Source organism: Eubalaena glacialis, chromosome 8, assembly GCF_028564815.1.
Source record: "Eubalaena glacialis isolate mEubGla1 chromosome 8, mEubGla1.1.hap2.+ XY, whole genome shotgun sequence".
Lineage (NCBI taxonomy): Eukaryota > Metazoa > Chordata > Mammalia > Artiodactyla > Balaenidae > Eubalaena > Eubalaena glacialis.
In genome coordinates, this window is record NC_083723.1 from 13,812,032 (window position 1) to 13,837,825 (window position 25,794).

The 25,794-nt window shown below is 34.7% G+C and overlaps 1 protein-coding gene across 2 annotated transcripts in view; it reads right to left on the reverse strand.

Moving 5' to 3' along the window:
* The window catches only part of CDK13 (cyclin dependent kinase 13), a 111,697-nt gene that overhangs the window by 59,127 nt on the left and 26,776 nt on the right, over positions 1-25,794 (reverse strand). For both annotated transcript variants that reach the window (XM_061198411.1, XM_061198412.1), the window contains exons 2-5: positions 22,298-22,957; positions 16,505-16,675; positions 14,964-15,103; positions 12,668-12,838 (exon numbers count right to left, since the gene is read on the reverse strand). In XM_061198411.1, the coding sequence (XP_061054394.1) occupies positions 12,668-12,838; positions 14,964-15,103; positions 16,505-16,675; positions 22,298-22,957 (1,142 nt within the window). The remainder of the gene's footprint in view (positions 1-12,667; positions 12,839-14,963; positions 15,104-16,504; positions 16,676-22,297; positions 22,958-25,794) is intronic.

Genomic DNA, 25,794 nt, shown 5'->3' on the forward strand with positions numbered 1-25,794 from the left:
TAATTTGCCCATTATCACACACCTACGAAATGGCAAAAGTGAAACAATCCCCCAGCCTGAGTGTCCCATCCTCTTTACGCCATGAAGAAAAAGGGGTTATTCGCTTCCTCAGAGAGGGCTCAAAAACCATAGGGCGATATAACAGCTGTCTTTTATTTCAGTGCCCTAAATGGTAATGATGCCCTAAGTGGTGCTCTGCCACTTCCACTCCTCACCACCTGCCTTTCCCCACCACAGAATTTAGCAGAATTCTTTCTCCTTATTGATGGCCATAGCACTCTATGGCTTCTGCAACTGGCATCTGTCCTACTGTCTGATATTGAGTTTCATTCTTCTGACTTCCTTTTCGCTGCCTGGGTTTGATCAACCAATGAACTCACTTTTTAACTTCTGGTGGGTTAACCAATCAATCACAGCTAGTCAGGCGTGACAAGTTTTTCACCCTTCTTGACAACTTTTAGAAATAGAGACTACTTCTAAGCTTTCAGGAAAAAGTTTCTTTATTTTTAACTTCTGGGTCAGCACCATTCCTGATATATGATCTCCACAAAATAAAATTTCACTAAAGAACAACTGAAATATTCATTTCTCCCAAACATCCACCCTCTCTGCTTATAAAAAATTATTATATAATTGATCTACTTCTGCCCTCACAATCAATCTACCACCAAGCTATAATAACAGTAAACTTTACTGTGTGCTTACTATGTGCAATATTCTAACCTAAGTGCTTCACACAGTTTACCTCATTTGATACAACAAACCTATGAGTTAGGTACTGTTATTCCATTTTCCAGATGAGGAAAACAGAGAGTACATAATAGTGGAAGAAGCAAGGATTCCAACTATACTCTTAACCATTATACATAGTTCCCATTACTATTACCTTATAACATCTGTCCAAAAATAACATATTTCTTGTTCAGCTATTCAGGAAATATTGGCAGGGAAAAGGAACCCCCCGCCTCCTTCCATCTCCACCTACCCCTCACCTACTTTCCTACAGATTCCTTTTAAACTCCTGACCATCCTTTTGCCATAGATCGTATCTCCTGACAGGCACCTACACATTCTGATCTATGTTCTTTACCTCTAAATTTCAACACATGATGCTAACTCTGTATTTCCTTGTAACCCAAAGGAGGAAGTCATTACTAGTTAAGATTTTAATTTTTTTCCTTTAAAAGCATTATTTGCTATATTTTATTGATGTAACTAAAGCACCTTCCTATAACTTTTACTGATCATGCAAAACTCACAATCATGAAAGGTTCATTTAGTTATTCTGGAACACACTACAATCTGTTTCATAAATATTTTTCTCCTCAATTCAACTCAACAAACACTTTTTGATCAGTAACCTAAGAAACACATGGAGAGCAAGAAAACCAGATGGCAGGATAGTTTTTATGTAAATCACTCAAAAGATGAACATTTGTACCAGGTAAAAAAAAAACATTTAAAATCAATTAAGAAAAACACTGATACTCTAATTTAAAAATGGGCAGAGGACACAAAAAGGTAATATATGGATAAAGAAATATAAATGGCCTCTACACAGAAAACTGTTCAGTCAACCTGCACAGTAATAAAAATAATTATTAAAAAGACTAAATACTATTTTTACTTATCAGATTGCCAAAGATCAAATAAAATCACTATAAACATTGGTCAAAACACACTATTTTTTGGGGGGAAAAAAGCAGAAGTTAATATTTTGGTTCCTCTGTATAGTATTTAAGGTCAAACATCATTTTTGGTCTTAACCTACCTTTCCAGCCTCATCTTCTATAAAAGGCCCTGTCCCTCCCCACAATACTTATCCCTCTCAATTTATACAGTATTTTAATCAAAATTCTTGGGAGCTAGTTGGGGTTTTCTTGTCTTAAGTAACATCTTTAATGTATTCATAGTCATCCAACCATCACCACAATGAATTTTTGAAAATTTTCATCACCTCAGAAAAACTTCGTACCCAATTAGCAGTCACTCTCCATTTCCAAGCCCCTCCCCAAGTCTCCTGCAACCACCAATCTACTTTCTATCTCTATCGATTTGCCTATTCTGGACATCTTACATAAACAGAATCATACAATACATCATCTTTTGTAACTGGCTTCTTTCACTTGGCATAATATTTTTAAGGTTCATCCATGTTGCAGCATATATCAATCAGTATTTCCTTTTCATTTTTAAAAATTGTGGTAAAATAAAAATAAAATCTACCATCTTAACTATGTTTAAATGTACAGTTTAGTGGCATTAAGCTTATTTACACTGTTGTGCAACCATCACCACCATCTATTTCCAGAATGCTTTTCATCTTGCAAAAATGAAATTCTGCAACCATTAAACAATAAATACCTCCCCATTGTCACCTCCCTCCCTGGTAACCACCATTCAACTTTCTGTCTCTATGAACCTGACTACCTCAGGCACCTCACAGAAGTGAAATCACACAATATTGGTCCTTTTGTGACTGGCTTATTTCACTTAGCATAATGTCCTCAAGGTTCATCCATGTTGTAGCATATGTCAGAATCCTTTCCCTTTCTAAGACTGAATAATACTTTATTACCTATAAATATTTTGCTTATCAATACATGAATCCAAGGACACTTGCGTTGCTTTCCCCTTTCGGCTACTGTGAATAATGCTGCTATAAACATGGGGTACAAAATCTCTTGAAGATGCTGCTTTCAATTCTTTTGAGTATAAACCCAAAGGTGGAAATGCTGGATCATATGGTATTGTAATTCTATTTTTAATTTTTTGAGGAATCACCGTTATCATTTTCCATAGCAGCTTTACTGCTGCAGATTCCCACTGGCAAAGAACAAGGGTTCCAATTTCTCCACATCTTGTCACTTGTTATTTTCTGTTGTTTTTATTTTTACTTTTGTGATAATAGCCTAAATTTTTTTTTTTTTTGCGTGGGGCTGCATTGGGTCTTCGTTGCTGCACACGGGTTTTGTCTAGTTGCGGCGAGCAGGGGCTACTCTTCGTTGCAGTGCGCAGGCTTCTCACTGTGGTGGCTTCTCTTGTTGTGGAGCACGGGCTCCAGGCACGCGGGTTTCAGTACTTGTGGTGTGTGGGCTTCAGTAGTTGTGGCTCACGGGCTCTAGAGAGCAGGCTCAGTAGTTGTGGCACATGGGCTTAGTTACTCTGTGGCATGTGGGATCTTCCCGGACCAGGGATCGAACCCATGTCCGCTGCATTGGCAGGCGGATTCTTAACCACTGCACCACCAGGGAAGCCCAAGATTGTAGTTTAGATCACTGTGATATGGGATTATATATAAACAAGATTGGCCATGAGTTGATAATTGTTAAAGGTGGGCAGTGGGTACATGGAGTGTTATTTCATTATACCATTTTAAAATTTATGTATATGTTTGATATTTTACATAATACTTTTAAAATTACATAAAGCAAATAAACCATTTTCTGCAAAAACCAATGTTGGAATTTTCATAAGAGTTGCACTGAATCTGTAGATCACTGAGTAGTAGTGATATCTTAACACTATTAAGTCTTCTAATCCATAAGCACAAATATCTGTAATTTATTGGTGTCATCCTTAACTTCTTGTTTTGTAATTTTCAGTGTACAATACTTTCATTTCCTTGATTAATTTATTCCAAAGTATTTTATTCTTTTTGATGCTATTGTAAATGCAATTGTTTTCATTTCTTATTCAGATTTTTCACTGTTAAGAGTATAGAAACGCAACTGATTTTTGCATGTTAATTTTGTTTCCTGCTACTTTGCTGAATTCATTTATTAATTCTAACTTTGTGTGTGTGTACGTGAAATCTTTAGGGTTTTTTACACATAAGACCATTCTGTCTATGAACAGACGTAATTTTATTTCTTCCTTTCCAATTTGGGCATCTATTCTTTGTCTTGCTTATTTGCTCTGAGTAGGACTTCCAGCACTATGTTGACCAGAAGCAACAAAAGCAGGTACAGGTATCCCCCATTTTTGGAAAGTTCGCTTTATGCCACTTTGCTTTTATGACAGACCTGCATTAGTATCTGTTTTCGCTAACCAAAAGAAATCAGAGGAATTCTGCTTTTACAAAAGAAAGGTAAAAAGCAAAAATAGCATTCCGTGTTGATTTTGCAGTGAGCTGTTATAGAGGCAGCGTGCACCCTGAGCAGTGACAGTGGCACTACCAAGCCCCTTCCCTGGCAACTACACTCAGCATCAAGCGGTCATAACTTTGAACTGTGTCTGTGAGCACCTGTGCTTTATTTCAATTTATTTTGTGATTCCATTAGCAAGATGTGTCCTAAGGTAATTGCTTCCCTTTATGCCATGTGAGCTTACAATGGGTTTCACAAGAACACTCTACTTTCAGATAGCTTGGGAAAACTATATATCCTTGTCTTCTACCTGATTTTAGAAAAGTTTTTAGTCTTTCACCACTAAGTATGATGTTAGCTGTGGACTTTTCATATATGGCCTTTAATATGTTGATGCAGTTTCCTTCTATTCCTAGTTTGTTGAGTGTTTTTATCATGAAAGTGCGTTAAACTTTGTCAAATGCTTTTTCTGTCTCTACTGAGATCATCATGTAGATTTTTCCCCTTCACTGTAATAAAGTAGTATATTACATTGATTGATTTTCATATATTGAATCATCTTTGCATTCCAGGAATAAATCTCACTTGGTCATAGTGTATAATCCTTTTAATATACTGCTGAATTTAATCTGCTGAATATTCATCAGAAAAATTATTGGTCTATAGATTTCTTGTCTTGTAGTCTTTGCCTAGGTTTGGTACCAGAGTAATGCTGGCCTTATAGAATGAGTTTGAAGTGTTTTGGAATAGTCTGGAGAGGACTGGTGTTAATTCTTCATTAAAAGTTTGGTAGAATTCACCAGTAAGACCATCTGGTACTGGGCTTTTTTTGGTTGGAGATTTTTTATTACAGAGTCATCTCTTTACTGGTCTTTTCAGATTTTCTATTTCTTCATGATTCTTGGTAGGTTGTGTGTTTTTACAAATGTGTCCAATTCATCTAAGTTATCCAATTTGTTGGTGTAAGTACTTCAATTCTTTTAGTGGCAGAATAATATTCAACTGTATGGATATACCAGATTTTGTTTATCTATTCATCAACTGATTGACATTTGGGTTGTTTACACTTTGGGACTACTGTGAATTATCCTGCTATGAACATTGGTATCAAGTTTTTGTGTGGACATGTTTTTATTTCTCTTGGATATATCCTTAAGGGTAGAAGAAGTTCTAGGTCGCATGGTATCTACACATAACATTTTGAGGAAATGTCAGGTTGTTTTCCAAAGTAGCTGTACCATTTTACAATCTCACCAGTAATGTATGAGTCTTCCAATCTCTCCACATCTTCCCCAACACTTGTTATTACTTCTCCTTTTTACTATGGCCATCTGACAGTGTGTATAAGATGGTATCTCATCGTGGTTTTGATCTGCATTTCCCTAATGGCTATGATACTGAACATCTTTTCATATGCTTATTGGCCATTTGCATATCTTCTTTGGAGAAATGTCTTTTGAGATCCTTTGCTAACTTCTTAAACAGGCTATCTTTTTTATTATATAGTTGTAAGAGTTCTTCATATATTATAGAGACAAGCCCCTTAGATATATGATTTATAAATATTTTCTCCCATTCTGAGTTGTCTTTTCACTTTCCCAATGGTGTCCACCAAAACACAAAAGTTTTAAATTTTGATGAAGTCCAATATATCTATTTTTTTCCTTTAGTTTCTGCTTTTGTTGTCATAACTAAGAAGGCTTTGGAGGGACTTCCCTGGTGGTCCAGTGGTTAAGACGCCACACTCCCAATATAGGGGGCCTGGGTTCAATCCCTGGTCAGGGAACTAGATCCCGCGTGCCACAACTAAGAGCCCGCATGTCGCAACTAGAAGATCCCACATGCCGCAACTAGAAGATCCCACATGCCGCAACTAAGACCCGGCACAGCCAAATAAATAATAAAATTAATAAATAAATATTTTCAAAAAGAAGAAAAAAAAAGAAGGCTTTGGCTAATCCAACATCATGAAAATTTACTCCTACATTTTCTTCTAAGAGTTTTGTGATTTTAGCTCTTATATTTAGATCGTTGATCCATTTTAGTTAATTACTGTGTATGATGTGAGAAAGGGATCCAATTTCATTCTTTTGCATGTGTATATACACTTGACCCAGCACTGATTGTTGAAAAGCCTGTTCTTTTCCGTTGACTTGTGCTGGTATCTTCATCAAAAATCAACTGACCATAAATATGAGGGTTTGTTTCTAGACTCTCAATTCTATTCCACTGATCTATATATTTTCCTAAAGCCAGTACCACACAGTCTTGATCATTCTAATTTGTAGTAAGATTTGAGATCACTATGTGTGAGTCCTCCAATTTTGTTTTTCTAAATTTTTTTGACAATTTTACCTCTTGAATTTTCATATGAATCTTAAGATCAGCTTGTCAGTTTCTGAAAAGAAGCTAGCTGGGATTCTGAAAGAGACTGCATTGAATATGTAGATCAATTTGGGGAGTAGTATGCATCTGATCCATGAACATGTAATGTCTTTCCATTTATTTAGGTTTTCTTTAATTTTTTTTCAATGATATTTTGTAGCTTTCACGGTACAAAGCCTTACATTTCTTTTGTCAATTTACTCCTAGATATTTTATTCTTTTTAATGCTATTATAAATTAAAGTCTTCTTAATTTCACTTTAGATTGTTCACTGCTAGTGTACAGAACTACAACAGATTTATGTATATTGATCTTGTATCCTGCCACATTGCTGAACTCATTTATTAGTTCTAAGAGTTTTTTAGTGGATTACATAGAATTTTCTATATTGTGTGTATGTACACACACACACACACACAAACTGATTAGAGATAGTTTTACTTCTTCCTTTCCAATTGGTTACCTTTTATTTCATTTTCTTACCTTATTTCCCTGGCAATGCTGAACAGAAGTGTCAAGAGCAGACATCCTTATTTTTCATAGATGCCCTTTAACAAGTTGAGGCAGTTCCCTTCTATTCCTAGTCTGTTCTGTTCCTGCCCTACATTTAAGAGTGTAAACTGGCACAACCCTTCTGGAAAACAACTTGGTAATATGTGTTAAGAAATTTCAAAGTTCAAATCCTTTGACCTAATAATCCCATTTCTATAATCAATTTAAGGGAATAATCAGATGTGAATAAAATTTTATGCAAAAGGACATTAGAATGGAAGGAAATCTGGTTCCAATGTCTATGGACTCACTGACTGCTAGGATTATATATGCTCATTATACAGGACCTTTATCACTCACTACTTCACTCACTACTTCATTTCTCACCAAACCTATAATTCAGAATTGGTTAGGACTTTTTCTAGCAGATAAAGTCCCTTGTTTGGTTAAAGGTATATGAATAGTTACAAATCACTGCTAGAATTTCCCAGTATAACACTTCAATATAGAAAACAGTAGTTGAAATGCCTGAAAGAACCTAAATATGCAACAATGGAGGAATGAAATATGGTCCATCCAAGTGACATATTATTCCAATAAAAAAGCATGTTATTAATGAAAGAAGCAGAACCTCAGCTTGGGAATAAATAATCATAAATATGAGAGAAGACACATTAGGAAAAATATAGAAAATTTTAATAGTGATAATATCTGGGTCATTTTATTTTCCAAATTTGTAACAATAAACATCACTTCTATAATCAAGAAAAGAAAGTCTAACATTTTTCTTTCTCCTTCCCTGCCCCACTCAAAAAAAGTTACTAATTCTAAATAGTCGTACTGCTGCACAAAAAGAGGGTATAGGATCTTAAAACTATGCATCCCTGGCCTACAGCCTTAACTGGAAACTTCACATAAAATATCAGATACAAATAAATTGTACAACTGAGACTAAGTTTTATCTTTTACATGACAAAATGAATAACATAATATAGGTGGCCCCAGTATATAAAAAATTTAAACTTACAAGTGACTTTCCATCCTGCCTCAACATGCTGCTGGAGGCCCCACCATCACAGGAAGATTTTATCTTTAATAAAATAACCTGCAAGTTCATTTCTTTTTTAAGGTAGGAAAAAAAAAAAAAAAAGAAGACACAGTACACAGTTGGTAGGTACAGACTCCTTAACAAAGTTCTCTCGCTTATTTGGTAGATCCCACAGCTTGCATTAAATTTTTTCTCTTTTTTTGAAACTCACCACCCACAACTGAAATTCTGGCAATTACAGATTAACAGAGTTAACAACAAGGGAAAACTTCTGGGCAGAAAAAAGCCTGGTATTCATATATTAGTCTGATTTAGTTCTAGCAAGTACTGATCCACCTGGTTCCCAGAAACTTGGTTGAGTCGGGGACCAGATTTTTTTTTTTTTTTACCTTGTATATCTCAAGCACTATTCATTAGAACTTGCTGATTTGATGAAAATGTTCTAGCTGCACTACCCAAAATGCAGTCAGTAGTAACGTATAACTACAGAGCACCTGAAATGTGGCTAATGCAACTAAGGAACCGAACGTTTAATTTTAATTTTAATTAATTTAAATTTAAATAAACACATTGCCTAGTGGCTACTGTATTGGCCAGCCCAAGTCTAGAACTGGCACAATAAACATGTATGGAAAGAACGAACAAATCAATCAATAACGCTCTCATCACAAAACCCACAAAATATTAGCAGTTCTATATTATGGGCATGAATTCAGATTTTTAAGAAAATGAGACAGGGAAGATAATTTTGAAGCAAGACTTTTTTTTTAGGGGATATGCCAATTTTTCATTGCCTCATAAAACACGTTATGACAATTATGAATTAGAATGGCCTCCTCTCTACTTATCCAAATAGCACCCATCTTTAACTTTCTATCTACTCCACAGAACATTCTCACCTCTGTATTTCATTCATTCATTTATTCAAAATTTAATGATAACCTACTGTGTTCTGCACACTATGAATACAAAGTAGAATAAAACTCAGTCTCTGTCCTCAGGCAGGCACTTCAATAGGAATAAGATATAAAAACATAATGACTAAGTTGAAATAGAAAATGTCGTTATAGAACTGTGTATAACATGGAATGCAAGCGTAGGGGAGCACCATGTGAGAATCGAGAGACTATAGAGGAAGTGACATTTAAGACTGCTTCCCTCAACCATATAATTACACTCTGCCATAAGCATTACTATAGAAAACTGTTTCACTGATTTTTAGAAAAATTCCAAATTAAAAGATTACTCAAATTCCCTCATTAAACAAACACTAGTATTGAGAGCATTACAGCTAACTTAATTTGTGCAAAGTAATTTTAATACTGGTTTTCGTTACCCAGGATATTATGTTAATTTTAAGTACCAAAATACTATTTTGTTGTAGTGATACCATTATTTCAGTGTTTATTTTTCATCTGAATACTAAATATTTACATTTTGATATGGAGATCAATGACTAACGTTTTACTTTATACTGCATATAACTGCAAAACAAAAAGTCTCCTCTACCCAGAGAATTATAAACTGCATTAAAATTTTTCATTGAATATTATTGCATTCATTCAGAAAGTATTTTTCTGTAAATTCATAATCCTCAGTGGAAAGAAGAAAATAACAAAGCAAAGCTTCTGTTGCAAAATAATTAACAGTCTAGTTCAAAGACCTTATGAACAGGGAAGTATGAACACAAGACTACTGAAATTAATACAAGTAACTGCATCCCACGCAGAAACTAAAGACCTAGAAGTATAGGAAATGTTTTCTTATACCTCACACTAACAATAAAGAGACTGAGAAACAGACAAAATAGTTCAAAGATTCCCTCAAAGAGAGTAAAAAGAAATGGAACTGCTTGAAGATGAAAACATTAGGAAAAAAATTTAGGATTAGTTTGTCTGTCTCGCCTGCATTCCCTCGATTATTTCAGAGGAAGCTCCTTCAGCATCTATAGGTTTCTGCACAAAAATATACCCATGGTGAAACCACTTAACCCTGTTTTCTTAAGGCCACTGTGGTGGAAAGTGGGAAGATTGGTCAGGTAAGGCCTCACTAATGAATAAAGCAACATTCAGGCAGAGAGCGAGAGAATGAGAAATTTGCCTTTTAAGTTGCGCGTGCGTGCGTGCGTGCGTGTGTGTGTGTGTGTTGGGGCTGGAGAGGTGTATGCCCAGTGTAAAGAAAGGCTTCAGGGCAGAGAAGTGCACTGGCATATCTGATGACTCAAACAAGCGATGTGAATGGAGTTTGGTGAGCAATGAGAAAAACTGATTGGGGTTGAGGTTGGAGAAATAAACAGGGATGTGATCACACAGATCAGGAAAACAGAGGTCCAGGGTATGTGGAGGAAAAGCAACTATATTAATTTGGCTATAGAACAAGATTAATGAAAAACAGTATTTGCACACCACCCTCATGCATAAAATCTTAATTTAATTCTCACTACACAGTAAGAGAAATAATGTTTCCCTTTAATGGGTAAAGAAATAACAGGCTCAGAAGGGCTAAAGGCCTTGCTGAAAAGCTGTCTCTAATCCCAGACATTCTAACCCAAGTCAAACAGGTAACCTTTCTACTACACAATAAGAAGTAGTGAAAAATAACATGAAAAAGACAAACACAGTAGAAAGTCAGACTAAGAAATATTGGCTTTATTATGGGAAAAAAACTAATGGAAGTTACATCAATTAAAAAGATGATTCTGATGATCTCCATAGGGCATACAGAATACTTTCAAACAGAGGTTCCTTCATAAAAAATGGTTACCATACATAACAACAATCATTTTTATACTGTGTTCCCCAGAAGAGTAAGATGGTGGATGTGTATAGTTGCGGATGGGAGGAGGCTAAGTACCATGTTTAATCAGAACATACCTACTTTTTAATCTGTTTTATGTTAGATTTAGTTTCAAAAAGAATTCTGCTCTTTGAAAACCACTGACTATAAGGGAGTCAACCTTAGTTCCAAAATCTTACTCTAAAGATCTAAAACCTACTGGAGGTAGAGCATTTCTTTCACCCATCAAATACCCTATGTTAACTACTTTAAAAAGCACACTAATTTCTTTTCAGCTTTTTTTTTTGCTAAAAGCCAACAATATACCACTATAGATTATCAAAAGCAATTTCCGGTTAACATTTTTGACACCATACTTTTAGAAATAATACATATGCCTACCACAAAGTTTCCTTGTATGTTGAGGCATTATAACATTAAAAATGTAAGGTAAATATATTCTAATACTACTAAAAACTGCTTCTCAATCACTAAAAAATAAAGACTAAAAATTATATATTGAGGCCAAAAAAAAAATATTGCTAGTGAATACTTCATCTGTAATACCAGTAAGTATGATGTTACCTAGGTGACTCGAAAACCAGTAAAGTAAAACATGTAAAATAATTCTTCAACTCAACTATTTTAAAATAGTTTGACAACCCAATCAAAAAACGGGGGTTGGAGGGGAGAATGAATTGGGAGATTGTGATTGACATATATACACTAATATGTATAAAACAGATAATTAATAAGAACCTGCTGTATAAAAAAATAAAATTCAAAAAAATAAATTAAAAAAATAGAGTTTGACAACCCAATCGAAAAATGGGCAGAAGACCTAAACAGACATTTCTCCAAAGAAGACATACAGATGGCCAACAAACACATGAAAAGATGCTCAACATCACTAATTATTAGAGAAAAGCAAATCAAAACTACAATGAGGTACCACCTCACACCAGCTCAAAATGGCCATCATTAAAGACTCTACAAATAACAAATTGCTAGAGAGGGTGTGGAAAAAAGGCAACCCTCCTACGCTGTTGGTGGGAATGTATATTGGTGTAGCCACTATGGAAAACAGTATGAAGGCTCCTCAAAAACTAAAAATTGAGTTGCCATGTGATCCTGCAATCCCACTCCTGGACATATATCCAGACAAAACTATAATTCAAAAAGATACATGCACCCCAATGTTCACAGAAGCACTATTTACAATAGCCAAGACATGGAAACAACCTAAATGTCCATTGACAGATGAATGCATAAAGAAGATGTGGTACATACATACAACGGAATACTACTCAGCCATAAAAAAGAATGAAATAATTCCATTTGCAGTAACATGGATGGACCTAGAAACTATCATACTAAGTAAGTCAGACAAATATCACATGATATCTCTGATATGTGGAATCTAAAATATGACAAAAGTGAACTTACCTACAAAACAGAAACAGACTCACAGACATAAAAAATAGACTTGTGGTTGCCAAGGAGGATGGAAGGCGGAGGGAGGGATGGATTGGGAATTTGGGATTAGCAGATGCAAACTATTACAAATATAATGGATAAACAACAAGGTTCTACTTTATAGCACAGGGAACTATATTCAATATCCTGTGATAAACCATAATGGAAAAGAATATGAAAAAGAATATATATATGTAAAACTGAATCACTTCGCTGTACAGCAGAAATACATTGTAAATCAACTATAGTTCAATAAAATAAATTAAAAAAAATTTTTTAATAGAGTTTGATATTAAGGCAATATTTTTAATGTACCTAATAAATACTCAAATGGTCAATATCAAAATCTATAAGTTAGCAAAATCATGAATACACAGAATTGGTTATGTAAATATGCACATACCTTTATCCTTCTTAAAATCCAAAGCATCTTCTTTATCGGTCACTATTTCCTTCATATTGATAATACTCTGGTGGTTAAGCTGCCGGAGAATTTTAATTTCTCGAATTGCTGTAATGGGAAAGCCTTCCTTTTCATTATCCAGGCGTACTTTTTTTAAGGCTACCATTTCTCCTATTAGAAAAGTAAATAAAATCAGGTTACCAGCTGACAAAACTAAGTAACATTTTAAATTTTTATTTTATTTTTTAGTATTTTTTTTATTTTTATTTTTTCTTTTCAGCTGCACCAGGTAGTTTGCGGGAATCTTAGTTCCCCGACCACGGATCAAATCCGTGCCCCCTGCAGTAGAAACGTGGAGTACTAACCACTGGACCAGCAGGGAATTCCCTAAATTTTTATTTTAATTCATAATTTCAGTTCCTACCTCTTGAAATTACAAACCACAAAATATAGTTTCCAATATACCAAATTATAATGTTTATGGTTCAAAAAGTTTCTGGTTAAATAAATTAAGGGATATTTATCAAACTATGGAATATTATACAACTGTTAAAAAGGATAAAGTAGGTCTATATGTATTGTTATTTTATACTAAGATATATTAAATGAAAAAAGCTAGATAAAGAAGAGTAGATATATTACACTGCCATTTTTTAAAAAGTGAAGAGGGGAGGCTAAATATACCTAATATGCTTATACATGCATAAAATCTCTCTGAACAGATGAGAGAACTCTGGACATTGTGCAGATAAGAAAATATGCTCAGATATATTAAGCTGTCCAAAGATGTCCAGTTACCCAGTAGTAAAACTGGGATTCAAAATCTGGTTTAGCTCTCTCAAAACTATGTGCTCTTCCCACAACACCAAATGGCCTCATAATTTACATATGAGCGAGTTTTGTATCAGATAATCTAAATACTGAAACTCACACAAATCCTATTATAAGAAAAAACTCACTGTAATAAAAGTTTGTTCATTCCACTTCTTTGTAGGGAAAAAAAAAAGGAATTCTGTACTTACAATTTTTCCAAAGGAAGGACGTTTTTCCTTTTAATCATTAAAAATTACTTGATTCTTTTTTAATAGAAATCTAAAATGTATGATTCCTTGTTTTATAATTTAATCTCTTTTGATAATGCAGAATCATCATGATGAATATTACTTTATTGCTGCATGCTATAACTGCCTTCAGAGTTTCTATGCATAAGGTAGCCTTGCTTATACTAAGTGACCTCAAACACCTATGCTATTTTATCTATTGGTTTACTTAAACAAGAAATTATAAATAAAGATTAAACACTGACTCTAAGCACTATTTATTAGTAAAATACATGGCGCCTAACACAGTTACTTTTTCCTCTGCCCCAAGGCCTTTTAAAACTTTCTCTCAGGGAACTTCCCTGGTGGTCCAGTGGTTAAGAATCCGCCTTCCGGGGCTTCCCTGGTGGCACAGTGGTTAAGAATCCCCCTGCCAATGCAGGGGACATGGGTTTGAGCCCTGCTCCAGGAAGATGCCACATGCCACAGAGCAACTAAGCCCGTGCGCCACAACTACTGAGCCTGCGCTCTAGGACCCGCGAGCCACAACTACTGAGCCCGCATGCCACGACTCCTGAAGCCCACGCGCCTACAGCCCATGCTCCGCAACAAGAGAAGCCACCGCAATGAGAAGCCCGCGCACCGCAACGAAGAGTAGCCCCTCTCGTCGCAACTAGAGAAAGCCCGCGCGCAGCAACGAAGACCCAATGCAGCCAAAAGTAAATAAATAAAATAAATAAATTTATTAAAAAAAAAAAAAAGAAGAAGAAGAATCCGCCTTCTAATTGGGAAACTAAGATCCCACATGCCGTGGGGCAACTAAGCCCGCGTGCCCCAACTACTGAGCCCGCGTGCTCTGGAGCCCACACACCACAACTAGAGAGCCCGTGTGCCGCAACTACTGAGCTCACACGCTCTGGAGCCTGCGCGCCACAACCAGAGACAAGCCTGCGTGCCGCAACAAAGAGCCCACGCGCCACAATGAAAGATCCCACATGCCGCAACGAAGATCCCAATGCAGCCAAAAAAAAAAAACAAAACAAAAAACCATATATGTATATACACCCCATTACATGTACTCATATCTTACATAAGTGCATATATAAAATGAAACAAAAAACAAGATGAAACAATAGCACGATAAATTCAAATTTAACTTTTTTTTTCTGAAAATTCCTCAAGTTATACATTAGAGGAGAAACATGAATTAAGTACATTCCATAGGCCCAAAGATCCAAAGCATCTGGCATTCTTACCAGTGTCTTTATCCCTGGCCTTGTAAACTTGTCCATAGGTACCTTCTCCAATAATTCCGATGATATCAAATTTATCCACGCAGCGTTTTCCCCAGTCAATGTCTTTTTCTTTGATTTCACCATAGCGAGGCCCACATATTCTATCAAATATAGTTCTGAAGTTTTTATATACAATCAAGAAAACTGAATAAACTGTTTAATACTCAATATCCACCCTCCATACCCAATCTTAAATCATTTATTTCCCCTCAGCCTTGCATATTTGTGATCATCCAAGACAGGCAACACTGTGAGGTGGTATTATAAATTATCATGAAAGTCAAGGTATTTCTCCATACTGACTCTCCTTCTGTAGACTAACACTTAAAGTGGGAATGAGAAGTAATAAAGTTTGTATGAAGGACTTTCAGAAATACAATATAATTTTTCAGCAAGGGGACAAAACCAACACCGGTTCAAAGATTCAAAGTTCTCTAAACAACCTCCAGAGTACTTTTTCATTCATTGCCAATGTGTATATATTTATCTGCTTCCAAAAACCATAAGTTTAATAATGAACATTACCAAAAATCTAACTATAAAGCGTATTGACAAATTTAGACTTATGGCTAGATAAAATTATCTTAAAAATGGAAGCACCAGAAAGATTTTCAGTCTAAGAGAGTATAAAAATATTAATATTATCAACCCTTAGGAATCTACACTTTAAGTATGTATTATATATAACAAATATTTGATATTCTGCAAAAAGATATGTAATTTTTTAGTATTTTAATATTCTGACAGGTAAGAGAAATTTAAGTAAAGGAATAAAGCTACAATACTCAAGGAGAGACTATTTTAAAAGTTTTCTAGCTTTCTACTCCACACTAGAAAATCACCTCATATTCTTATACTAGACACTACCTGAAACAGCAATTCTAAAATCAGATCTAACTCAAAGTCTTACTTATACCTTCCCTTGGTTAAGTAGAAGTAAAAAAAGGAATCATCATTCTCCCTCTGCCCTTAACTGATGAACAGGTTTCAAGGGAAAGAGTTATCTCTAGGCACTTACTTGAAGCTAACTTAGGATACAGATTTCAAACCTTCTTCCACTCCACCTCTTGCAAAATCAAGAATGCATTTAGTTATGGGGGCAAATGGAGCTAAAAGCAAAGGAAAACACAGCAGCTTGCCCATTACTAATTTTGTCTGGGCTCACTGAATGCTGATTTGCACCTTGATCAATTTCAATATTTGTTTTTTAAATATCTTAATTACAGAAAATTTCTTCAACATATATAATATCCCAAGAAATTAATACATTACAAACTGAGAGAGAAAATTTAATTTGGTTTTATTAGTCATTTTGAATAAGTACTCAGGCAGTTATGAAAAAAAAATTTTTCAAAGCTCCAGTAAAATTTATTCATATACTTAAGTCGAAAGAATAAATACACTTTTTAGTATTTTAAATCTTAATTTTAGATTTTATGATTTTATGATGATCCACAATCATCTCTGGCCAATTTAAGAGCAGGTAGAAAGCAAGCACATACTTAGGCCTCCTTTTACTATGTAACTGTGTGGCTGTTTTCTTTTCCTCTGGACTCTTTGAGAGATCATCTCCTCCTGGTAGCTCAGGGGGCAGTGGTAAATCAGCAAGTAGACATCGCAGTTTCTTTTCTACTTCTTTTTTAACTGCTTTTACTGAAATATTTCCTCGTAAGCTAAAAAGAAAGGAGTCACACAAATAAACAAAACACAAAAATTTATTTCACTGAGAAATAAAAATGCATTTACATAGCACACAATGGCAAAAGACTAAACTGAGTTTCTTTACTTTCCAGCTAAAATACTATATTCAACTGCAAAAATATAAAATTTGGGGGCAAAAATGATACAGAATTAGATAAAAACTAAGGAAATCTGAACAAAGTATGGACTTTAGTTACTAATAATGTATCAATATTGGTTCATTAATTGTAACAAATGTACCATACTAATAATGCTAGATGTTAATAATGAAGAAACTGAGTGCAGGGTATATGGGAACCCTCTGTAATATCATTATAATTTTTTTGTAAATCTAAAACCGTTCTAAAAAATTGTCTATTTTTTAAAAGATATAGAATTACTATAAAACTGTAAATTAAAACAAAGTCAACTAGTCATGCTTTACAGGAAAATTCATTAGTTTTATAATAGCATTTGGTTTGATTCTGGTAGAGAGACAAAAAGCTATTTTGTTGTAAGAAATAAATAAACCACATGCTATTATTTATCTGGCCCATTTAAATAACAACAAAGAACAAATTTAGCTTCATCCTTTTTTAGAATTAATTTTTCCTGAATTGGACAATGATTCTTTAAAATTTTTTTTAAGGCTCTAGCTTATCAGAATTACAGGTGAAAATTAAGCTCAGTTAGTTTTATACTTTTTTGAATGTCTTAAGAGCTCTGATTTTTTAAACTATATCTTAACCTGGTAATTGATTATTTTAAACCTCCCAGACACTACAAAATCTGTTTAACAATATAACATGTTGAAAGAGAATATTATAATGATAATAAAATTTGGACTTCACATACTTTCATAGCAGTTATGAGTCCCAGAATTTAAAAATTTAGTGAAACTACACTGCTGTGGTCAGAAACTACTAATGATGTTAACAATATAAATCATTTCATTTTAATTATAACTTCTCCTACTCATGCTGGACTTTAATATTATTGTACAATATACGGTCTTTTAATACCATCTGATAAAAACTATTTATCAATAAAATTGTGACTTTTCCTCATAACCCCGTGTTACTAGAAAGTAATCTTTAATAGGGAAAACAAGCTCAAAAGGAAATTGGATTTCAGTTTTATTTTTATAGTAATAGTGTCATATAGCCCACTTTTCAATTTTCATGTCCCTCCATTCAACAAATATTCATTATACACGTCTATGTGCTAGGTATTACATAGGCACTATAGTTTAACAACAAAAACAATTCACAAATACATTAAGATACATACAGTTCCTCTCAGAAAGGAGGTTACAGTCTTTTGGAGGACATCAGAAAGCAGCAGGATAAAGTGCTGTACAGACTAATTTCCAGAGTAATATGGTACTAAAGGGTAGCTAACTCAGGACTAAAAGACAGTAAAAGCTTCTTTCTAGAAAAGGTACCACTTGAACTCTGTCTGAAAATAATTCTACTTAAAATAATTTATTTAGAGAACTGTAGTCTCTAACTTGTAATTAGACCTCAGTCCAAAATCTGCATTTGTCCAAAAATTCAAGTCAATGGGGGGGAGGGGAGACTAGAAGTCTTAATTTTACTTATAATTTAACATTTAAAAGACTGCCTATATTCAAATATATCATTATATGAACTACCAAATTCAGCAAGGCTCCCAGACTTAAGAGAAATGAAATATTAGTTTCCAAAAACAACACTATATAATTAAAAACATTATATTTTCACTGAATACCTGCAATAACCAAATAGGGTATGTGATGAGTTTTTAAAAGTCTCCATATACTACAGCAACAAAAAACAACGAAATGCCTTAACCAGAAATGTATAAGACCAAGAGAAGAAAATTAAAACATATGGCTGATGAACATAAAACTAGACCAGAATGAATGAAAAGAAATGATGTTTTCATATGGGAAACTGTAATCCTGTAAATCTGTCAGTCTCCAAATTAATCATTGCCTTTAACCAAGTCCCAAACAAAAATCAAGCAAGACAAGCCAAATGATCATAAAATCTGTCTAAGAATAAAGGCAAAAAATGCCAGCACTGGGCCCAAATTCATTTATAGCAGCGTTGAAGTTGAGGCTGAATGGCCGGGTTATTCACTAACCAGTAATTTGCTCCATCCCTTTACTTTTACATTACCTGCCTACTCCTATAATAGAAATCTGACTTTGAAAGCCAACATACTATGCATCTAAAGAAGTTAAAACAAAAAGGTATTGGCAAAGAAATAATAAAACATGTTAATAGAAAACAGAGTCCAGAAACACACAGATATCTATAAGAATTTTTATATATGGTACCACAAATCAGTGAGATAGATTATTCAATAAATGACATTAGCAACAACTGATCTATTAGTCTATGGGGTGATGAGGGAGAGCACATAATCAGACCATGTCTTTCTTCTACATATAATAACCAAAAACAAATTTCTGTGAGACGTGAGTTAACCTTTAAAAATGTTTTAAACCTGTAAGTTTTAAAGGAAAAATTATAGATCCAACTACATTCAAAATGGAAAACACCCACGCAGCCAAAAACAAAAAAAAGTCTCAAAGACAAGCAACAGACTGTGAGAGGCACAGGTCAAGATCCCTAACATAAGCAGTACCTATAAATCAATTAGAAAAAGGATAATAATCTTAAGGAAAAGTCAGTATAAAACGTGAACAAGCAATTCACTGAAAAAAAAAAAGCCAACAAGTGTTTAGAAAGATGCTATATCTCAATAACCAGAAAAATGCAAAATTAATCACATATTTTAAAGATTTTCAACATTTCAAAATTGGCAATATTTAGTGTTAGTTGAAGCAATTTCATACACTTGGGTGCATAAATTGGTACATAATCTTACTAAGATACAATTTGGCAGTTTCCGTCAAATTTTTAAATGTGGATACTTTGACCTCACAACTATCCTATAAAAACTGCTCACATGTACATAAAATATTAATGTATAAGGAGAATTTAATAGCAAACAATTATAAATCTAAGTATCCATTAATCAACAGAATAGTTAATAAGACAGTGATGCATCCACTTCCATGTATAGGAATATTGAACCTATCTCTCCCAACCTGGAAAGATCTCCAACACATTAAATTAAAAAAAAAAGAAGTATAGGAATATTATGCATGGTATGATCCTAATTAAAAAAGAAATCATTTATTACATGTAAACATATAGTTAACAGTCTATCTTATGATTTTCGGAGAGTAATGGATTCCAGGGCTGGGAGAGAAGCAAAGTTCAAAGTGAGCCTAAAAGATATTGTTTGGTTAGGAAGCAAGGAAGCACTCAAAAATAAAATGAGTCATATCAAAAGGACAAAGGAGTTAGCATAAAGGAGTTCCCACTGGCCAAATTTCAGACAATCAAATTTGAAGCATCAAAAAGAAGAGTGGCTCAATGTTCATTGCAGCTCAATTTACAAGACAGGACATGGAAGCAACCTAAGTGTCCATCGACAGAGGAATAGATAAAGAAAATGTGGCACATATATACAATGGAATATTACTCAGCCATAAAAAGAAACGAAATTGAGTTATTTGTAGTGAGGTGGACGGACAGAGAGTCTGTCATACAGAGTGAAGTAAGTCAGAAAGAGAAAAACAAATACCGTATGTGAACACATATATATGGAATCCAAAAAAAAAAATGGTTCTGATGAACCTAGGGGCAGGACAGGAATAGAGACGCAGACGTAGAGAATGGACTTGAGGACACGGGGAGGGGAAAGCGTAAGCTGGGACAAAGTGAGAGAGTGGCATAGACATATATACACTACCAAATGTAAAACAGATAGCTAGTGGGAAGCAGCCGCATAGCACAGGGAGATCAGCCTGGTGCTTTGTGACCACTTAGAGGGGTGGGATAGGGAGGATGGGAAGGAGACGCAAGAGGGAGGAGATATGGGGATATGTGTGTATGTATAGCTGATTCACTTTGTTATAAAGCAGAAACTGACACACCATTGTAAAGCAATTACACTCCAATAAAGATGTTAAAAATATATATATAATAAAATTAAAAAAAAAAAAAAGAAGAGTGGCTATAAGTGATGCTGAATCAATCTTTGGCCGCACATGTCAGTAGTAGTACTCAGGAGTCTTAAAAAACTTCAGTATGCTTGAAACATACAAACACTTTCCAAGCAAAAAGAGCAAAGACACAATAAAAGAGAAAAGACAGAAAAGAAGGTGGGTCAAAAAAATTTTTTTAATGGCCAAGTATGAAATGTGCCACCATCTTGTTAAAAACAGATGCACAAAGATTATCCTCCTTAATAAGCAGTCACCTGGGCACATCCTGAGTTCTTAAAAACATCACCACTAAAAATTTATCCCTGAAGCACATATGAAAAATAAAGTAGAGAACAACCAGTCTCACTGGTCCAGAATCACTAGATTCTCAGCAACTGGCTTATTCTCACTAATGAAGTGACTCAATTCTGCGTTCATGCCTCTCTGTCCTGGACAGCCCATTCCAGGGCTCATCAAAATTACAAATCACTACTGTTATGACCCTTTGGTGTTCCTAGAGAACAGTCAAACTTGCAAATACCACAATTAGAATAGTATAACTGGATAACACCTGATCAAATTGGATGGGGTCCCTCAGCAACATTTTTGATTGTAGAAAAAAGATGCCTCAGAGGGCATGAAACACAGAAATTATATTCAATACTTTATTTTCTGTTTGTTTTAAATTATAAAATTGTCATAATGCTAGCCAAAGTGAGCACTTGAAAGACCTGCCCACATGGAATTTCTATCCACTTAGTTTTCAAATTCTCAGATGTCAGCTAGGAAAACTGCCCATATAGTTGCTTTTTAACAAGAAGCGGAAGGGGAGGGGAACAGCTATAATTTCTTCATAAAAATAAAAATGAAAAAGGTTAAGTCAACTGGCAAATATCACACAACAGCATAAAGCTTCTATCCTAGCATACATTTGAGAAACAGTCTTAGAACTGCATTTACATTTACTCTTACCTTCATCCTCTTAAAAATGTTTCAAAATAAAGTACAAGCCACACCCCCAACATTCACAGCAGAAACGTGTAAACAATTTAAAGGAAAGCATAAAGCATAAAAGCATAAACACATTTCCGTAATATGTAATTAATCTCTAATTGCAAAAAATTAAGTCAATAAAACACTAAAAAGTGATGTATTCGTAAAGCCACCTAAAGTAATAAATTTATAAGGCCAATGAAAACACTTAGAATAACCAAGATACATTGCTACTATCAATCAGGACAGACTCTCTCATAAAATGTCCTGTCTCCGGTAGTATCACCAAGGAATACTCAGCCAAAGAAAATACCGACATTTCTAATTCTCAAACTCAAGCTGAAACATACACGGTATCCCATGACAATGGCAATTTTTACCTGGAATTCTTAGCATAAGCTATAATTTTGTCATCCTACAAGCCATGTGCTTCATTTTAAGTTGTACACAATAAAGAAAATTAATTCACTAACTAACAGTCATTATAAAATTTTTTTGGTGGGGGTCAAATAATTTCTCATTGTAAACTTAGATTTTTTTTCTTTAAACAGTCACTGACAAAATTTTTTGCACTTACCTATCAGCATCTTTATCTTCAGGCAGCATGGGAGGCAAAGGTAAGGGCGGTAAGGTAGAGGTCACTAAAGCCACATGTTGCTCCTTCTCCTTGGCTCCTATGCTTGGTGTAAGTGGTTTGGTTTTCTCTTTAAGAGATACTGGTTCCTCCTTTGTAACAGCAGATTTACCCTCCTTTCCAACTACAACTGCTTTCTTGGTGGCTTTATCTACAATCAAATTATTATCCACCTTTGTTACCTGAAGAGGTGGCTTTGTTTTTGCCTTGTCATTTTTTAAAGTTCCACCGCTTGAGGGAGAAGGTGCATGCTCAATTTTAAGTTTCTTCACATCCTTCACGTGGTTGGTTTGTGATGCACTGGCACCAGTTTCTGTGTTCCCCTTGGTAGGTGTAGAAGTGTTTGAAGCTTTGGCAGCTTTGGCAGCGGCCTCAGCAGCCTTAGCTGCTTCTGCAGCTTTCGCTGCCTCTGCAGCTCGTGCTGCCTCTGCAGCTCGTGCTTTTTTATTCTTGTTCAATTCAGCTGCCAAGCTACTCTTCAGAGTTAGTGTGCTAGGAGAAATGCTAGAATGACGACTTCTGGATCTAGACAATCTGTGCCTGCTACGAGATCTTGAATGCCTAGATGAATATGGGCTTCTGCTTCGGGATTTGGCAGACCGTCTGGTGGAAAATAATTAAGATTTAGTCAGTAACTCAGAAAAGTTCAGTTTGAAGTGTACAAAAACTCCTAACTTGAGCCTGTGAAATGAAATAGAAATTACTTAATTTCAAAATCATAATATAGTTTTTGTGAGAGAATTCTTAAAAAGCAGAAAGTGCTTTTAAGTAGAATATTATCTGGTGGTTATACTTTTCCTGAAAATAGACTCAATGCTTGATCTCAGTCTGGCCTACAAATGCTCAAAGATGAGGCTGGATGAAGGTAGATCTCTATGAAAAGAAATACTGTAAGAATCAGGAGGAAAAACTATGACAAGGCATTACTGCTGTCTCAAGAAAATAAAAGCAGTCAACAAGGATACACTAATGGTAGTAGAAGTAGCAGGGTGAAGTCTGACCAAACTTTTACCAGGGAGACCATTTCTACAACTCAAAAGCCCCCCATGCATAAGTTCAGGAGTAAGTAGTGCTCTGTCTACACCAAGAGTGAAAAAAACGAAACCTGTCATTAGGCAGTAAGTAGAAAAAGTCTAAATCTTGGGAACTATTTAACAATGACTGTTCATTTAACTTCTCAAAAATCACTGGAAAACACAAAAATTAACGTATATTCAAAAGTGGCAACCAAAGTTTCTATGAAACAAATGCAGCACAGCACCAAGAGAAATGAAGCTAAGCTTTTCAAATCCACACCTTATCAAAACTTTTAAAAAATATAAGACCAAGGCACTATTAGAGTACTTTGACATATTTGATATGGCTCACTTAATGCTCACATCAACCCCAGTAAAGTATCTGCAGTTTGCAGATAAAACTTGAATCTAAAATATTACCTGAAGTCAAATCCCAATCTCGTTAGTAGTTGTACTGGTTATTATCTTACTGCCACTACCCCATCCTTCCAATACTCTTCTGCCCTACCCTGTGCCCAAAGGAGGCTGACCTCAACAGATGCATCTTCTGGGTTCCAGTGTTACCCATCACTGGCAGATCAGAAGGCAGAGAAAAGCTGGATTATTTCTTTCCAGCTCCCTCCTTCCTGTTGGTCACATTTTGTGGCAGAAGCTCTGTCCCTCTACCACCATGGCTCCTGTCAGGCACCGCCTTCTCCACAGCTCTCACCAGGCTCTAATAACACTATATTTTCCTTGCCCCTTCGAGCTTCCCTCTGTAACTAACGAAAACATCCCTTGTCAGTTTTCTCAATCCACCCCTATCTCTGTAGTCCTCCATTAAAGTTTCTTAAACCATCTGAGTTGGATTCTGTTACCTTCTAGAACCTAACTGTATGCCAGGTCTTAAACCCAGATCTTTTGATTCTAAAGTAGGCAGAGTCACATTCAACACATTAACACGCTACCATGGAGACAGTTCTTATTGAAATTTTGTATGGGGATTTGGTAAATGAAGCAAAGAAATTCCTAAGCACCCATAATTAAAGTGGGAAAAGAAAAGGAAGAACTAGAAATTTTTGTTTATATTTGGCATTAATATATTATGTAATATATACATATATATTATCCAATACATTTTACAATTCTAGTATGAAGACAAATGATGGTTAGATTTAGGATAAACTCAAATACAAATTCAACTTCTCCCTCATTCTTTCAGAAACATTTCAAAATGTATGTAGGGCCAATTAGTGCTCAGCACTGAGCTAGTGTTTCAAACCCCATACTTTACATAAAGTATTTATGTAACATTATTTTAGGTTAACAGGAACACTGGTTTAGTAAACATTTTAATCTAACACTTGCTTAACATTAAATATCCATATACATCAATCATTAAAATCATCAATGAGCTTACAATTATTCATGGAAATGAGAGGAAATGTTTAGCTAAATATAAAGTAATAAGTTGGTTATAAAATATCTTGGATAACTTTAATATAGGAACAAAAAGTGTCATAATATGAAACACTTGGCCACACTTTTAATTTCCTTTGCCTTCAGAATCTTGGACCTCAAAATAAGTCTGCTATGTCAAGTTTCTATCCCCTGATCAGATAATAATGAGCAGTAGAAAGGTACACAGCAGGAGAAAGCAAAGAGACTGTCGTCTCATCAGAGGTAACAGCACAGAACTTTTCTTAAATTAACTTTCCCACACTAGCAAGATTCTGGTCATCAGCTTCATACAGACACAGAAATTATATTTAACTAAGAAATTTATAATCAGTAAACTTTACTTAAGAAAACAGATACAAATATAAAATCCCAACACAATTAACTCCTCTGGCCTATTAAGTTCTTATTCTCTTCTGCACAGAATCTAGATAAGGAAGTTATCCGTAAAGACAAAAATTTTTGACTTATAAAAAACATACTTCAGAAATGACATTTTTATGGTATTTAATCCCTAAACCAATTGAAATTCTTCTAGACACACACTCCATTCTTCAATTTTTCTATTTCTCTTCAAAAGTTCCTTAACTTGTCAAATTTCCTGCCCAAGTAAACTTGTATTCTCTCAGGTATTGCATATTTGCTCGTCAATTTCAATTACATATTTACTATTTATAACAAACATATTTTGGGAATCTAAAATTAAATAAAAACACAAAACTCAAGTTTAGGTTATTTTTACTAATGATCTAACACTTCAGCCATACAAAGTTATGAGAGTAAGAGAGAAGTGGATCTCTAAGACTACATAATGAATTATGTCATGTCTTATAAAAAGAACTTAAATGGATAGTAGATAGCACATCCTTGTTTTATAGGTAAGATTTTTCTTCTTTTTAAAAATGTTTTTTCTAATATTTCTGTACTGTAAAATTTACAGTGACCATATATTAGCTGTTTCTTGTTTGTTTTTAATGTTTTTAAGAT